At 33.2% G+C, this 17,822-nt stretch overlaps 2 protein-coding genes across 2 annotated transcripts in view; both read left to right on the forward strand.

Moving 5' to 3' along the window:
- Window positions 1-82: 82 nt before the first annotated feature.
- On the forward strand, window positions 83-5,892 carry LOC148621958 (uncharacterized). Its single transcript, XM_088571365.1, has 6 exons — window positions 83-241; window positions 1,721-2,314; window positions 2,521-2,665; window positions 3,171-3,353; window positions 4,026-4,173; window positions 5,343-5,892. The coding sequence occupies exons 1-6, from the start codon at window positions 129-131 to the stop codon at window positions 5,567-5,569; spliced, it is 1,410 nt and encodes a 469-aa protein (XP_088427491.1). The 5' UTR covers window positions 83-128; the 3' UTR covers window positions 5,570-5,892.
- Window positions 5,893-11,705: 5,813 nt separating this feature from the next.
- Window positions 11,706-17,822, forward strand: part of LOC148621959 (dynein axonemal assembly factor 9-like) — a 67,924-nt gene continuing 61,807 nt past the window's right edge. The window contains exon 1 of the mRNA XM_088571382.1: window positions 11,706-11,850. Coding sequence (XP_088427508.1) covers window positions 11,774-11,850 — 77 coding nt within the window. The 5' untranslated portion in view covers window positions 11,706-11,773. The remainder of the gene's footprint in view (window positions 11,851-17,822) is intronic.

Consider the following 17,822-nt stretch of genomic DNA (forward strand, 5'->3'; position numbering starts at 1 on the left):
AATGTAATTCTTGGTACCGGGGTTTGTTGACTTCCACGAAAAATGACTCATATGTCACAGCTAAAATAAGAAATTGACGACGTTTTTATCTAAATTTAGAACAATTGAATTCAATTACTTATAAAACCATGGCAGAGGGTGGACAAGACTCACAAAACACACCAAAAACTGAAGTTACAGACATGGCTTCAAGTTGCGAAGAAGATGTTGCAATGCAAAGACTTATAGAAAAAATGAAGAGGTATGTATGTAAATAATTGTTGACGAATAGCATTGAATTTTTGTTGTGGAAAATTTGTTATATCATAGTAGAGCATTGATGTCATATAATGAACCACTATACAGATTTTATTTTCCGCTAACAATATTAAAATAAAAAAAATGTTTGGCCCCCCTTTTACGTGGATTGCTCATACATAGAGCAAAAAAAAAGTTTGCCCCCCTTTTACGTGGATTGCTTGTAGAGCAAACTTAAGTGTTAGATTATCATCCAACCTTAAAAAAAAATAAGGGGCAAATGGGAGGATTTTATTTCTTACTTGCTTACCTAATTTTAGCTATAAATTGAAGTGTAGATAAATATACAAAAGTGTATTCTAAATTTATAGCCACATCAGTTTCAAAGAAGAAACATGGATTCAGTCACCAAGAAATGAAAGATTTGTGTATTATAGTATCTTAATACTAGAGACTGACTTGAAAAAAAAATCAGGATTTTGAAATTCCTGCCCCATTTTTTTTTATTTTTGTCAAATTTTTAGGGTTGGGGGGGGATTACAATCTACTAATTAAATTTAATTGGCTCCTTAGGAAAATAAATTTACATTAGATTTTTGTTAATAACTTTGCTTTGATATTGCATCTGAGTCATTATTTACAATGAATAAATGGGATCTTGCAAATGTATAGATTCCTTTTTTATCTGTACTATGGTCTAACAGGTCCCAAGAAATAAATAAAATAAACACAAAATTTCTAAGCTAAAATTACTATATTTACAGTGTATAAATGGGATCGTGTAAATGTATAGAGTTCTTTTTTTATCTGTACTGCCGTCTTACAAATCCCAAGAAATAAACAAAATAAACACTAAATTTCTAAACTAAAATTACTATATTCAACTATTTATGTATAAATGCAGTTTAAAAAATCAAAGCAAGAGCTACCTTCTAATTCAGACTATACATGCATTTCATCTGGCTTATTTTATTTAAATGCATTATTTATACATGTATCTGGGGACGTGCCTTTACCATAAGAGTAACTAGTATCTTATTGCATTAATCGTTATCAGATATATTATTATAACACTTTAAAGTAGATACATTTTCACAGTTGCTAATTTTCATGGATTCTGTTAAGTGAACATATTTTGTGGGTATCCAAAATTGATTGGCACTGTATAGTGTTAAAATTAATTTCAAAGGTACTCCTTTTTTGTCCAGCATGAAAATAGCAAAAATTAGTACATTGTGAAAATTTATACCTTTACAGCATGTAGTTACTTACATGTATACAAATAATAATCATGAGAGATAATGAAAAACCAAAAAATGTGTCAACTATAGACTTGGTTAAATCACCAATAGTCTCCTCTGTTTCTTTTTGGTTCTTTATACATGTTGTATGTTGATACTTCTGTAGTAAAGGTGAATATGGTAAGTCCCATGAAATGCCCTCCTCTGGCAACATGTCTTAAAATGTATTCCCTTTTTTTCAGTGACAGACTGTCTGAGTTGAAGCAATTGCAACACAGTGAACGTCCTGTCACTGGAAGAGATTCACGAGAAAATATAAACTCTTTCTTTTCCAAACATTTAAATGCTCAAGCTGCTGCTCAGGGCAAAGAAAATATCCCTGTAAATGTTGATAACGTTGAAGAACACAGACCAGACACAGTTGTTGTAGAGATTCAGGGATTAGTTGAACAGCAAAGAGTTTCCAATGTTTTAACAACCAACTTTAGACGTCATCTGGAAAATATTATCAGAGGTTCCATTTCAACTGTTGCCAGAAATCCTTCTCAAAGGCCAGCTCCACAAAGTTCAGCAAGATCTACACCACCTCCACATAATTCCGAACATTCTTCACCAGTACCAACACCAGGACTCCTACCTTCTACACAAGAAAGCAGGCAGTCACCTGTACCAGCACCTCGACGCAGAAACCTTCCTCAACATCTGAGTGATGAACGAATCAGAAGTAATAGCATTGTAAGCAGTAATAGCAGTGTGTCATTAGAAAATCTAGTTGAAGCTGTTGCAGATGTAAATCCACCTGTTGTAGAGAGACTGGTTCCACCTATGTATGGAGAGTATGTGTCTACTTCAAATGTTTACTTATACATGTAAAAGTTTTATCCATTCAAAAATACATTAACTTATTGTAATAAAAGGTTAATAAGTATTATATTCTCAACTGTTTAGATCATAACGATAAACATAACAAAATCTTTTTTGACAATATATTTGATTTTCATTGTATGCGTAGATGAATAAACAAAAAACTAATGATTTTCAGAACGGACCAACGAGTGACTTTAGAAGATGTTGAAAATTTGTACAGAGAAAATATTGTACAAGAAATAAGTGAACTAGTTCATAGACAACTGGTAACTTCATCATTACAAAGTACATTCAGAAATGTTCTGGAGATCAGCATGCAGGTACGTGTGATATTAACACTATGGTTAGTGATGAATTAAAATCATGGTCCTTTATTATATCAGACTAAAATGGTTGGAATACAGAGCTGTCAAAGTCTCATCCAGCTGATATGGGCAATGAGCAAAACCTATTAAAAGTTAGCTAGCCCTAAATCATGTAGTGACTTAAGTAATCAGATTTTATCAAGAGTCATTTATCAGAACTCAACCTCAATTTGTTGATTGACTTGGTTATTCCAGTTTTATCATGCATCCATACAACAGATAGAACTTAGAAGTCACCTATAATCTTAATTTTTATACATTTATTGATAATAGTAAAGTGCTTTTTGAATACTGTTCTTTTGAATTTAATAGTATACCAGACAATATAAGAAGCCTTTCTCAAAATGTGTGAGCTTAATGGAGATCACTTTAACATCAATAGTTATTTTTTTATACCATTAGATGTGAAAATAATTTAGGATACATTTACTTGAATTTCAATTCAATTTTGGAATTGCAGAATCGTGTAGGTGATATTGGTGCTGACGGGCAAAGAGTCCAGGAATTTGTTCAGTCTATTCATCCATCACAACCCATCCAAAGAAATGACTTTTCTAACATTGGTATTCCCCCACAAGGGAATGATAACTGGGACAACATATCAGTTACCAGTGTCAGTACTCATGCCGTACCTTACACACAGGTATTCATTTTATTTTTATTCTTGATGTTATGTTATACTAGTATTTTTTGTATGACATACCTCAAATGATATTTTGATATTTTGTTGTTTTTGTGGATTTTTGGTTTCCAGAAAATAACTATCTAAAGTTATATGTGAATGGATTTTTTTTTAAACTGAAAGACCAAATTTCTTACCATATGAGGAAAATAGGATTGTTTAAAATTTCTCTAGTATCCCACCCAAAGGTTTGGACAGAACATTTCATCTTTCCACCAAATTTTGGCATAATAAAATTCTATTATTTGCACCAGACAAACAATTGATTGAATGTTTTATTCCATTTGTTGGCCATGTAACTTACATTTGGTTTTGACTGGCTACATTGATATGTTATGGAAAACTGTGAAACATAGGTCATTTCAATTCAAAACAGATCACCAGGAAAACAAACTTAAAGCAAAAAAAAAAAAAGAATTGAACACCAGCTATCCTCTTTGAAAGTAAGGAAATCTCAAATACCCTTTTATAAGATATAATAGTTCTTTAACTTGCTGGAGCCTCATTAGAGAACAAATATATCTTACCCACTGGTGACTGAGGTTTCTGTATCCTTCACTTGCACAGGTGTTAAGACTCATACTGTCTGTTATGAAAAGGTCACCTAATCATTTATTGTTTTCTGTTTCTCAGTCAAATCTGCATTTGAGCAGAGAAATTCACAGTCTGAAATCACAGCTACAGGAGATGAAGAATATGATGAAGCTTAGCTTTGATCTCCAGCTCGATATCCAGAGAGCAATCAGACAGGAAGTGGCTGCTGCTTTATCTGAAGTCAAAGGTACCTACTTCTAACTATAAATTTAAATAGTAAATAGGGCAAAAAGCTCACAAATAAAAATGAATGTTAAGATCTACCTCTTGCCCTATATGCCTCTGCAACAATGTCTTGGTAGTTAACCCAGATCCACTTGCAAATTAAACATGCATGAAGAATACTGGTATATGTGTTGTTTTTTAAATGTAGACCAGGTTGTATAACAAATTTACATCATGAATAAACTGGCCCTTATGTGACTTGTACCTCCTGCATCCTGTTGAACCCTGTACATTTGTGGACAAATGTGGACATATGATTCATATTGGACACAATTTTTATGGTGGATAGCCTAAGCACTTTTGACACACAATTGGCTGCCATTTCTAAAATGCCCAATTCCTAACAATAATCAGTACTTTTTTGTTGACTACACAATAACTGAATATGACTATAAACCCCACATGATAATCTTATGCTTCAGTTCATAACAATCCTACAAGTTTTTTAAGGAGGAGTTGTGGACAAAGCATCAGACCCAGTTTCATCATTTGTATCATTTTTTGTCCAAACATGAATTCCTGACAATGTGCATTTCCTATTAAGTTTCATAGCAATTCTGCAAGTTGTTGTGGACATTGCATGAGACCAATGAGACAAGTTTCAACAGCCATTGTTTTGACAATTTTTTATCCAATATAATGAGAATAGGTATGGTGAATATGACAAAGAGACAACAACCCATTATTCACACTTTCATTCTGATGGTACCAAACATTTATATCCGACAGTATGCATGGGTTATATTAGATCCCACAAAGTTTTATAATTATACTGCAAGCTGCTTAGAAAATAGTTCAGACAGACAGACAGACAGAAAAGGGTTTGCAGGGGGTATGAAAATGTCATGGTTTATTCACAGTTCCATACTGATGTTACTAAGTTCACATACAATTTCAAGCAATTCAGAAGATCCTCCAACCCACCACATCACAATATTTGTACTTATTGCAATTTCTTGGGCAGGAACTTGGGCAGGACTTACTGTCTCTATGATATCATTTCATTCAATCTTGATAAAAATAGCTTGTTGGTTGTGGTCAATAACTCTTCATTGATTGATTATTGTGTTTAAGATACAATGTCTGTAAGTTTGACAAATATCAATAAAACTTTATTTGTACCTATTGCAGGAGGAGCAGAGGGAGGGATTGCCACAGAAATAAAGAGTAAACCAGTCAGTGATACACACTGTTTAATCTGTCTAGACAATCATTCTGATTCAGTCCTGTACCAATGTGGTCACATGTGTGTATGTTATGCTTGTGGACGCCATCTCTTATCCAGGGGAGCTAAATGTCCTGTATGTCGAGCTCCAATCAAAGACATCATAAGAGCATACAAGTGTAATGAAGATTAATTGGCGGGGTATATAACTACAAACTGTGATATACATGTAGTTGCAATGATTTTTATAATGAAAAATTCTAAGTTCATTGTTATCATCATTAAAACTCATCATCATACTGTCATTATAATTTAGAAAGGATATTTTAAATGTATAATTTGCTTACAGGCAAATATAACATTGTTAAAGTTCTGAAAGCTTTAATGTTCTTGAGTGAGTAAGAATGAAGTACATTGATTCTTGTACTATGTTAGTGTATTTGCTTCTAGCTTGTTAAATTGTTAAATTTGTTACAAGATTGAACTATTTATTATAATAAATTCTTATCAATTACATACTTGCAGTTTACTGTATATACATGTATATAAAAATATACTGGTATGTATTTTTCAGAATGTTTCTAATTTTTGAACAGGTTATACGAAATTACCTGGTATGTGGCAGTTTACACTTTTTCATATAATGTAATTCCTAATGGATGACATTCCAAATATTAATAATTGCATGATTCATATTCAAAATGTTATTTTGTTTGGGGATTATTTGAGTGCAAACCAATCTTTGTTAATGACACAGTACAAAGCCTGATTATACAAAATAACCTGGTTTGCTCAAAGAGAACCAGAAATCTTGTTACAATCAATTTAGATTATAAAGACATATATCCTATTTTCAAAAGTTCAAAAATACCTTCATAATCATTATGGTGGTGTTATCCATTACTTAGTAATAATGTGCTGAGATAACTTTGGTTTAAGTCTCTGGTATTGGCTGTATCTTTTCCAGCATGTTATTAATAAGGATCATGTTTTAATATGAAGATAGGTCTCGTGCACTATTGTGAAGGTATCATACATGATATAAATATCATGTTATAATATAAATACTAAAAATTAATCTTGTTTTCCCTATTTGAAGAAATTTGCATGGTCTTATATATATATATATATATATTTAATTACAGCCAGGTAATCTCTAATAAATATAAGTCAGCAGTTTTTATGCAACTGCATTATTTGGTTGATCTTTATAAAATTTTACCACCAGGTTCCAAACGACCAAAGGAAGGTTGGTATTGATTTTGCAAGTTCTGTTCCAAACCAATTTGGAATTAAAGGTCAAAACAAGTTTTTCAAAGAATTGAACCATTTTAATCTAGTAGAAGCATATGGATGACTAGAGCATGTTCCACAATATTCTATACCACTGTAGTCATACTGGGATTGATTTTGAGAGTTAAGATTTGAACCATTTAGGAATGAGGCACCAAAAAGGGGCCAGAAACAAGCATTTTTCTGGTGTCTGGACAATAACTTGACTGAGTAAATAGATCTCATTTTAATTGTACTACATTGGTGTAATACCACAAAAGGAAGTCTAGGATTGATTTTTGGAGTTGTGGCTTGAGCCGATTAAGAATGATGGGCCACAAAGAGCCATAAACAAGCATTTTTTCTTATTTCATGATGATAAATTGAGTAAAAGGAAACGGATCTCTTTAAAATTGTACCACAAAGTGCCATTTTCCAAAAGGAATATTAGGATTGAAGATGTTAGAGTTTGTGAATTAGGAATTAGGTTTAATTTAAAAACGGGTGGGGTATATTTTAGGGGTTGATGCCCCTGTGATACCCATGCGAACTGTGCAGTTTTTAAATAATAGGGTCATATTATAAATTGATGTTTTTTGGACAATTGGTTTCTGGGTCAATAACTAAGTAATAAGTAATATATAATATAAATAATAATAATATAAGTGAATAGATTTCTATGAAACTGTACCGTAAGGTTAAATACTATAGCTAAAAAAAAAAAGAAAAATATTGGGATTTTGTTTGTGATCTATCTTGAAATTCAGACCTCCAGCCAAGAACTTTAAAATGGATATAATCGTATGACCACAAATAAGGTTGCTAACCTACAATTGTTTTTAATTTCATCATCTGTAGACATTTCCTGATTATTATAAGTATATATAACTCTGTGTGAAATAGTACCACAAGATGCCACACAAGATTTGGATTGATATAATTTAGTTTAGGGGCCAAAAAGGAAAGGGGCCAGATACCAGCATTTTCCTAATGTCAAGACGATAACTTGAATAAATGTGGATGTGCCCCGTGTACCACAAGAAGCAACAACACCAAAGGAAGGCTGGTATTGCTTTTTGAGCTTTTATGAATTAGGGACTGGAAACAAGCATTTTATTGATATCTGCACAACATCTTGTATTTGTATATAGATATAATATATTGAGTATATTTGAATTTTCACCATGTGTCATTCCACAAAAAGATGGCTGGAATTGATTTTTTGGGTTGCAACTTGAAATGTTTAGGATGAGGGGCATACAAAAATAAAGTTACCACTAAGTTTTTTTTCTACGTTCTTAACTACTCTTACAAGTCTCGCACGGAAAGTCACAATAAAGTAATTTCCATGATGTGTTTGAAAACCTAAGTTTCGATTGTAAGGAGCAACCATTTGATTTTATGGGGGGCGCTAGGATCAAACTTTATATCCTGCCTTATTAGCTCACCTGACCAATGGCCATGACAGCTATTGCCTTCACCTAGTGTCTGTTGTTGTTGTCATTTGTCGTCATTAACTATTTTTCAACTCTTCTCCGACGACACTACTTGATCCATAAGAACCATCTTTGGTATGAACGTTCCTTGGGTATCCTGCATAGAACTGATGTAGGGATTTACGATCCATTGAAAAACATGGCTGCTGTTATGCTGTTACTAACGAAAAGAACATAGGGTCAGACAGAATTTTTTCGCATATATCTCCAAAACTGTTAGGCTAAGCAAAATGCTTACACAAGTGAAAGTGTTCAGCATGATGATATCTATTTGTGGTCAAATTTTTGTTTTAGTCTGTAATGTTGGACTTGTTGACCTTTTTCCATGTTTTATTTTGCTTCTTTTAAAAAATCTTCTCCTCAGACATTACTTGACCAATTTGAACCAAATTTGGTTTGAATGTTCCTTAGGGTATTCTGCATAAAACTGACGTGGGGATTTTTGATCCATTGAAAAACATGGCTGTTGTTATTAAAAATATAGCATAGGGGTCAGACACAAGCTATTGCCATCACTTGGCATCCGTCGTCGTCGTCTGTTGTCGTTGTTAACAATTTTTCAAAACTCTTCTCCTCTGAAACTACTTGACCAATTGGAACCAAACTTGGTATGAATGTTCCTTGGGGTATTATGCATAGAACTAATGAGGGGATTTTTGATCTGTAGAAAAGCATGGCCACCGTTACTACAAATAGAACATAGGGATCTGACAATAGTTTTTCGCATATATCTCCAAAACGGTTAAGTTTAGCCAAATTCTGACATGGGGGTAAAAGTGTTCAGCATGATGAGATCTATGTGCAGTCAAATTTTCATTTTAACTTGTTCAGCCACATTGGAGTTATTGCCCTTTTTCAAAGTTTTTTGCTATTTTTAATGTTATTTCTTTCAAAGATCTCCTCTAACACTATTTTACAAATTGAAACAAAACTCACTTTAAGTGTTCCTTGGGGTATCCTGCATAGAATTGTAGTGAGGTTTTTTGATCCTTTGAAAAACATGGCCACTGTTACTAAAAATAGAACATAGGGGTCAGACAGTAGTTTTTTGCATATATCTCGAAAACCATTAGGTTTAGCCAATTCTTTCAGTAGCTGAAATGATCCTTATTTTTAGGACTACAAAAGTCTTCAGGCATAAAATTCATCAGACACTTTCTTATAAGAGTTATTGCGCTTGACAGGGGAAAATTGACAGGTTTTTATTTTTTAGTTTTCAGCCAATGTCTTGAAAACTATGATAGATTTGGACTTTCATTTACTGAAATGATCCTTATGGTAAGTCCTATCAAAGTTTTCTTGAGTCAAAATTGTTAGACAACTTCTTGTTTAATTTATTGCCCTTGAAAGGCAAAATTCAACAAGGTGAGCGATTCTGGCTCCTGGGAGCCTCTTGTTCACACATATCTCCAAAACTATTTAGATTTAATCAAATTTTTACTGGGTATAAGTGTTCAAATTTTCATAAATCTGTGGTCAAATTTTTGTTTTAATCTGTGAAGCCATGTTACCTTTTTTCAACATTTTTTTGCTCTTTTTATAGCCATGTGTGCTATTGCCATCATTTGGTGTCCGTCGTCATCTGTTGTCTTTGAAGTTGTCGTTAACAATTTTTCAAAACTCTTCTCCTCTGAAACTACTTGACCAATTAGAACCAAACTTAATATGAACGTTCCTTAGGGTGTTCTGCATAGAATAGATGTGGGGATTTTTGGTCCATCAAAAAACATGGCGACTATTACTAGAAGTAAAACATATGGGTCAAATTGCAGAATTATGCAAATAACTCAAAAACAGTTGGATTTAGCTTAAATCTTGTAGGAAGTAAAATTGTTCAGCATGACGGGATGGACACATGCCGAAATTTTCAGGAAAGACCCATTGAGACGAATGAATGAGTTATGGATCCTGAATGGTTTTTTTCCACGAATATTACATTTCCAACTTTGACGATCGTCTCCTTAAAAACTACTGGATGGATTGATACAAAACTTTACATGAATGTTATTTAGAATATGCTTAACATCTTGAACAATTTCTTATCTGTCAAAAACATGGCCACCACTACTAAAAATTGACGACTTGTTGAAATTACTTGAAAACCAATGGGTTTAGCCTAATTTTTTAAGGGGGGGGGAATTGATCAGCATGGTGCCGAAATTTTCATTAAGATCTGTTGCTAATTGTTGGAGTTATTGCCATTGAAGAGAAATAAATGACAATTAGAAATTTATTTTATAGTATGAAAACTGGGTGGATAAATAAGATGCTCTGTATTAATTAAATAATTCTTGTAACAATAGTACAGTCAAGAGTCCAGCTTAAGAAAGCTATAAAGACTATTTTGACCAGGTGAGCCATTCAGGCTCTCTAGAGCCACTAGTTCTACTATTAGGCACCAACCATTTTCTAAGCTGGAGGATGAGACCTGGGATCTTTAAAAAAAATGTTCACAATTTTGAAGACAAAAATTTGTTTTACTCATCCAATGAAAAAAAATAAAAATAAGAATAATGCTTCTATATTTTCCCCATTACTTAAACAAGGCAGATGTTGAAATACAAATATTTCATTTTGGTTGCTGCTGAACTATTGATAAAAATTTTGCTTAGAAGAACAAAAAATCCTTATCAATTACAAATACAAATATTTATTCATTCAAACACATTTACAAATGAATGGTTATCAAATCCAACATACAAAAAATGACAGTTCTATTAATAACAGCCATATTGTAAAACTGGAGTGGAGGGGCCTGAAACTAATACTTTATTTAATTGACAAGGCTAAACCTTTATTTATATATTCAATTAAGGGTTTTAGATTAATCAAACAGTTACTGTTTAATATTAAAGATATATCATTTTCTGTTATTGGAAAGATGCTTATCTGACATCAAATCCTATTGCACTGATCATTTCTTCTGGCGTACAGCTTAGGATTAATTGTTAAATAATAATTTCTTTTGTGATTTTTTTTTTCTGCAGCAGTCAGATTTATTTTTTTTTATATAGACAATAGACAATTTGATTTGCACTAACACATTTACAGTAAATGGTTATGGCACGAACAAAAACAGAACAATGTAATATACATTGCATATAAACTAAATTTATGACCATGGTGCGACAGTGGTGTAAATCTGATCAAAACAGATCAGATATCAGATATATATCAAATCTATATTGTTGAGCAATGGGGTTAATTTTAAATCTTTTTTCTGTCCATTGCTGAGTAAAAAAAATTTGGCTAAAATTTGCAACCATTTTATTTCTAAAAATAATTCCAGCCACCCAGGCTGAATAAATTGGGCCTAAAGCAAGAGGATCTTGTTATTTGATTTCAAATTAATGATTTGTTATCAATCTTCAACACTCATAAAAAAGGACGAAAACAGTAAGTGCCGGCGCAAACTGACTATGACCCCTTATATCCATAACCTAAAACTAAAGTAGAGTTAACTATGCATATGCGAATGACAATTCCAATAATATTGTATGGAAAATGGATTTGCTGTTTTATACATGGAAAAATAAGAAAATTCTTTGGGATAACTATGATTTTTGTCCTGACTGTATGCGGTCCCCATGCGGTTGTTTTGAAATGGCGGACCAGTAAAGAACGCAGTCATGAGTGCAAGGAGTAAAAAGCGCCCTTCGTCTGCCAGACGGAATATTCCTATTGAAACATTCACTCCATTTGTCAGGTATTGCGATTATGTGATTTTATCGGAGAAAAGATAGAATAAGGTCAGGCAGCCTCACGCCAGTATGCAGTAATAGGCATTGTAGGGTAAAATAATGTATATCTCTGATCGTCTTGGCATTCTCCCTGGCTGTATGTTAGTCTAGAAAATCATGACGTCCTCTGATGCATTTCTGTTTAATCAGACGTTTATGAAGAAAGCAAAGAAGTAATAAAAATAGCATCCCAATATTGCATATTTAAATTACTTGGACTAGCTGCATGGCAGACTGGGGTTTCAATTTTGTAGCTGTACTAGAAGCCACTTTGCCTAAGGGTGGGCTAAGGATTACATTTTGTAGGTACATATTTAAAGGTCTTTGAAGCAAAGCATAATGTGTCTTTCTTTTAAATGCCCATGAAAAATTAAAGATAAATATGTGACCCATACTCATAGTCAAAGACAAAGATGACTTTCACAATCAGTTTCGTTATGGATAGTTCTTCATTTATAATGAGGTAAACTGGGGTCAACAGGCATACCATTGGAAACAGTGCAATGAAAGCCAGGAGAATAAAAACTGGAATTGATTACTACATCTTAAGAATTTCTAAATGATACTGTGTATAAACATGCATTATGAAAACATTTCACATGTACATGACCATCAACCTAGGCTAAAATTTTAATTTTTCCACTTTTCACTGTGGAGTCACTATTTTCCTCCACTGAATCTCCATCAGATTAAAAACTGAGATAAATTTCTCTGTTCTAAAATTGTCATTTATTTTTATACCCCCGTCACTTTTGATGGGACATACACTACACTCAGCAACTTTTGTTTCTCTAACACTCAGGTCGAAGTTTTAAATCCATGTTAGTCAGTGAAACACTGTGTCAGTCACAGTAAAATGTGAGTGTTACACCCACCCATCTGGGACATCGTATATTCCGCTTGTTAATAGTGTACAGAGAATCACTGACCTAGGTGTAAAATTCGCCCAGCACAGTGAAATTAATCTCATTGATCTCTACAGATAATATGAATGTTAGTACCCAAGCTCCCAGGTCTCTGACCTCCAAAATTCATTGGGGACCACTGAAAATCACAACAGGGGAGTCCAGGGGACTTGTTAAAAACTCTTAATCCAATTGCTAAAATCTATACTAGTAACATGAGTCAAAAGTATATATGTCCAGCTTTAATCCAAGCTGCCAGCACATTAAAACAGCGGTTGAGACAATTAGCACATGATTTTAACGAGGAACAAATATAACATGAAAATCGTTAAAAAGGACAATTATTGTTGATACATACTTCATAACTGTCCTGTATTGAGTTATAATTAATTGCAGTCCATTTAATGACCAGACACACATCAGAGACATTGTAAACAATGTGTTCATTTAAATTTCTAAAAATAGACAACTACCAGTATATAAATGTGCAAGATTTGTCAAGGGATTATTTTTATACTGGAGTAAACATCAGTCAGCATCAATGACAGTTCGAAATTGTTTTAACTTTAACAAAACTCATTAAAATAAAGATATATGTAGGTTATATGTGAAATACACTATAAATAAGAAATGTCTCAGAGTTAACATGATGCATTTTTAGCGGTTGAAAACGTCCAGCTGAGGTAGCCCTCTCATCCTCATTTGAATAAGGTTTTCTAACTTATATTATTATTACTGACAATGTTCGCAGTCCTGATTAAGGGCTTCTACTTTACAGTTCTTATGTATCGGTACATTATACATAAATGTCTTGGGACTGAGAATTAGTTTCTTCTATTTCTGGAAACGTATTTCAATCACAAAACTATCAGCAACTAAAAGCGTCACAGACTGTTCAAAGTGTTTTATTTATAATTATTAATAGTAATTATCAATTGAAAAGTTCAAAATTAAAATATCAAAAGATTGCATTATTACTTGATAAAAATATGAAGTAATATTTCTTTATGATATCTCCAACTCATTGGATGTGATTGTAAATAAAAAATAACACATCAACAAATGATAAACATGTACAAAATAAAAAAAAAAATAGATGATCATGATGCCAAATTTTTTATGACATGACTAAATTTTTATCTTAACTGGAGTGCTCTGAATTACCTGAGAAACAGAAAAAGAAGATACATCATGTCTTACAATGAATTCCCAATTATGCCTCATTGAATTTTACGACTGTTACAATATACAAACGGTCAGTGTTGGCTAGGAGGAATCAGGGTGTTATACACTCAATATGTGGGTGTAACACTGAGTTTCACTCAGGTCGGACCAGTGTTAGAGAACCATTCCACTCAGAGTGTAGTGTAATATGAGGAAGGTGAAACCTTAAATGCTGCCAAAGAAACATGCAAAATGTGCCATGATATATGGTTTTTATTGTCCTTATGCATTCTTCTGTTGTGGTCTGAAATATGTAAAGGGCGATATGTCCAGCTTTGGTAGGAAACTGTGGGTTGTCATGGTCCGAAATGTCTTTGGGTCAAATTGTTCGGTATTGATCACATCATTTTCATAAACATTCGGATGCCATGTTTTAATAATCCCCATCTTAGAAAAAACTCAGATTTGATTTATATTTAATCATTCAAGCTAGTTTATGTTTCATAGATGGGTGTGGTCCTCAATCGCATTTACCAAGTATACAAAAATGAAGCTACCATTACACTGTTTTCAAACTCCAGATTTTACTTGCACAAACATAAGTACGCAGGACCCATTAGATAAAACAGCCATTTACGCTTCCTTCAGGAGCGTATTATGGTATATTGCTTCAACACAAAAGGCTTTAAGCTTAAGCCATTTAAATAAAACCTTGATCAATTGTTCATATTGATTGAAGAAATATCCCCTTAATTTGACATAAATTTTAAATTGGTTTTTGAGTTATAGGAATTTTGCATTGAAAATATAGTGGACTGGTGTTTCGGTTTTTTTTTTGTGTTCTAACTGAAAAACACTTTCAGCTTTGGCCACCAAACTTTGAGATCTTTGTATCCATGGTCACAGGCTCTCTTTTGTTTTCTATAAAGTTTGAATTTCATTTTTGATTTTTGGGTGGTGTTTACTGTAATACTTCTTTGTGCTCACCCCCTCATGGCCAGCTTTTTATTTCTGTATATAATCATAGACCTGTAATTAAAAGAGATTAACAAGACATCCAAATTGTGCTTTATCACGCGTCTGGAGGCAAGACATAATTACCAATGAGATTTTTAATAAAAAGTAATTGCTTTTAACAGGGACTTTAATATACAACCCCTGCATTCTAGGATCACTGGAATTCTGTATCCCTTCCCTTAATTGATAAGTTTTTTTTCCTGTATAAACTGTCCCCTTCCAGTCAAAAGTAAATTGTTTCGTTAATTGATCCTTGACACCTCTGAAGCCAAATTATAACTTGGGATGATTGATCACTCATCTGTAATTACTGAACTGTCAACAGGCAAGTACTTTTTGGGTGAATGAATAAATGAATTAAATCATTAATTATTAGTTAAATCTTTTGTAAAATTGATGTTAATTCATCTAAATTGTCTGAAGGGGTATCTTTTTTTTTTGTCTCATATGTGCGGTCGATTGATTGCGCATGGGAAGTCCATGTTTATCTCTCTACCTTACAATATGATTAAAATAACATTTCAATCTTTTCATTTCTTCTTCTTACATGTATTATCTTGCAAATTCAGTGGACAATTAAAGTGGCTGGAAAATTTATTTACTTCTCTACCGTAATACCTGTCTGTCATAATGTTTATTAGAATCTTTTGTAAACTTCATGTTTAATTGGCTGACACATTTTTTTAACAAAATATCAATAAAATCTTCATAAAAACATCTTAAGGCGAACAGTTTGACTTTGTCATAACATTTTAAACAGAAGTCAAAACAGATGAATCTTAGTCTATTTGCAGTATTAAATTACTGCCAGTTAGAGACCTTAAAACTGTCTGGTTGTAAGTGACACTGAGAAAACCAAACATCTGTCTAAACCAGACAAAACCTTGTGGCCCTTTGCTGTTCGTTTTGTACAGGTTTCAGTGTATAGTATCCCAATATTTAAGGATCATAGACCGTAGGCTCAGGTTTCATATAATATCTCAAATTAAGATTTTCCTCAAATCTTCAATTTTAAATGATTTTATTGGTTGAAATGTGAGTTGAGGAAGGATTTGAGGAAAGTCTCAATTTGAGATTCTTTATGAAACCGGGCCCAGGTTACATGTATAAAATATCATTTCTGTTGTACACTTCATTTCCTAACTTCTTTCCTTCTGACATGCTGACAGCAAGTTTAAACATGAGAATTTCTTTGGGAGATTAAATTTTATTTTTACATATGTAAAAATCTGTGGTAAAAAAGAAATCTTTTCTTCAACCACTTATGACAAATATACAATTCAATGTGGACTTCAAATCCATGGTTTCCTATTTTCTAGCTTGTCTACAACTCTTCATGACATATACATGTATATGAATGTATCCTTGAAAGAGTAATCAAGGGAACCAAGGTTATAGCGGTAATCAAAAGAATGTAATCCAGGGACAAAGACCAGACATGGAAAACAGACATACACAACAAAGAACATAAAGTAACTAAAATCATACATACAAAGTAACAAAAGCAAATGAGCAACTCAGACTCCACTAAAAATTGGGAGCATGGACCAGGTGCACCGGTAGGGTAAGCGTCCTCTGCTTTTCTAGAAACACCTGCCGAGTTGCTCATAAAAAGTCAAGTCTGGGGTTGACAAACGAGGAAAGGAAAACTATGACTTGTTTAATAAATCAGTTTTCATGGTGCAGATGGATACACCATAATGATCCACGAGATCATGATGACGACCATAAAACTTCTGTAGTGATGACTTTAATCTTATAGCAATATAACCCTGTTCCAGAAGCCTATTTGTTAGAGTTCTAGTGAAATACAAAAAGTCTGCGTAGTTTCGGCAAGCTCTGGCATAACGTATAAGTTGTGATATGAACACTCCATACGCCAGTGCTGAAGAGATGTTGCCATCTTTTTTGGAAAAACAATGATATGTAATATTTTTAAGTCGGGATTTTAACTGATTATGGGGAATAGAAGTATACAGTGTTGAAAAATCATAGGTTTTAATGCTATTATATTCAGATAATTGTCTTGAACTGATTGTCTCCAAAAGATCTTTTGAATTTTTCAGGATCCACATTGAATTAATACTACTACGGGAATAACAAGTATTGTGGTAGGACTGTAGACCCTCTTTGACAGTTGTGAGTATAGAAGTTAAAAGTTTAGAAAGAGGTTTGGTGGTACATTTTGCAGATCCAGCTATGAAACGTTGTTTGTATGGATTCAGGAATCCAGTACATAGATGGTAAATCACAATCGTCGTCCTTGGTAGAGAGACCAAAAGAGGATAGCACAGATTTATGGTTTTCCACAATCTCTTCTTTGGAGAGTGTGGTAGCTGTATAGGTCGTATCACTGCTATTATTTTCTACGTTTACCTCTGATAATAAACATTGGATGTAAAACTTTTTGCATACAAAAACAAATGTTGTTTTGGGCTTTATCTGCTGGTACAACAACATATTTGTCATGTATAGTAGACAATATTTTTGCTACATCGGGGTCTTTGAAAACTGATGTAGCCTTGGCACTCATTGACCTACTTAAAACTTTCATTCGTTTCAAAATTAAAGACCTCACGGCCTTTAACCACCCTGAATTTTTGTTAACGTTTTTGTGATGGAGGATGTTAGCCAAATTAATTGCATCTATACCTTTTTTGACAAACGGTAGTGGAAGAAATAATCATTTTCCTTCATCTTGACTTTTCACACAAACTGGTGTAAAGAGTCTGTGGAAACCAATATCCAAAATGATGGCAACAAGTTTGTATAATGATGAGGTGGGGTCAGAAACAGGAGTGTCAAGATTTGTTTTGTAAAGGGAGTGTAGTAAAGTGAGAGGTATAGAATAA

The sequence above is a fragment of the Perna viridis genome, chromosome 3 (assembly GCF_037379345.1).
Source record: "Perna viridis isolate PV_CMFRI_1.1 ecotype Kerala chromosome 3, ASM3737934v1, whole genome shotgun sequence".
NCBI classification, from domain to species: domain Eukaryota; kingdom Metazoa; phylum Mollusca; class Bivalvia; order Mytilida; family Mytilidae; genus Perna; species Perna viridis.

Excerpts from the sequence above, each read along its gene's own strand:
- LOC148621958 (XM_088571365.1), top strand. The coding sequence starts at position 129 with ATGGCAGAGGGTGGACAAGACTCACAAAACACACCAAAAACTGAAGTT. Across the intron at positions 242-1,720 it reads CTTATAGAAAAAATGAAGAG|TGACAGACTGTCTGAGTTGA; the intron begins GTATGTATGTAA and ends CCTTTTTTTCAG. Across the intron at positions 2,666-3,170 it reads TTCTGGAGATCAGCATGCAG|AATCGTGTAGGTGATATTGG; the intron begins GTACGTGTGATA and ends TTGGAATTGCAG.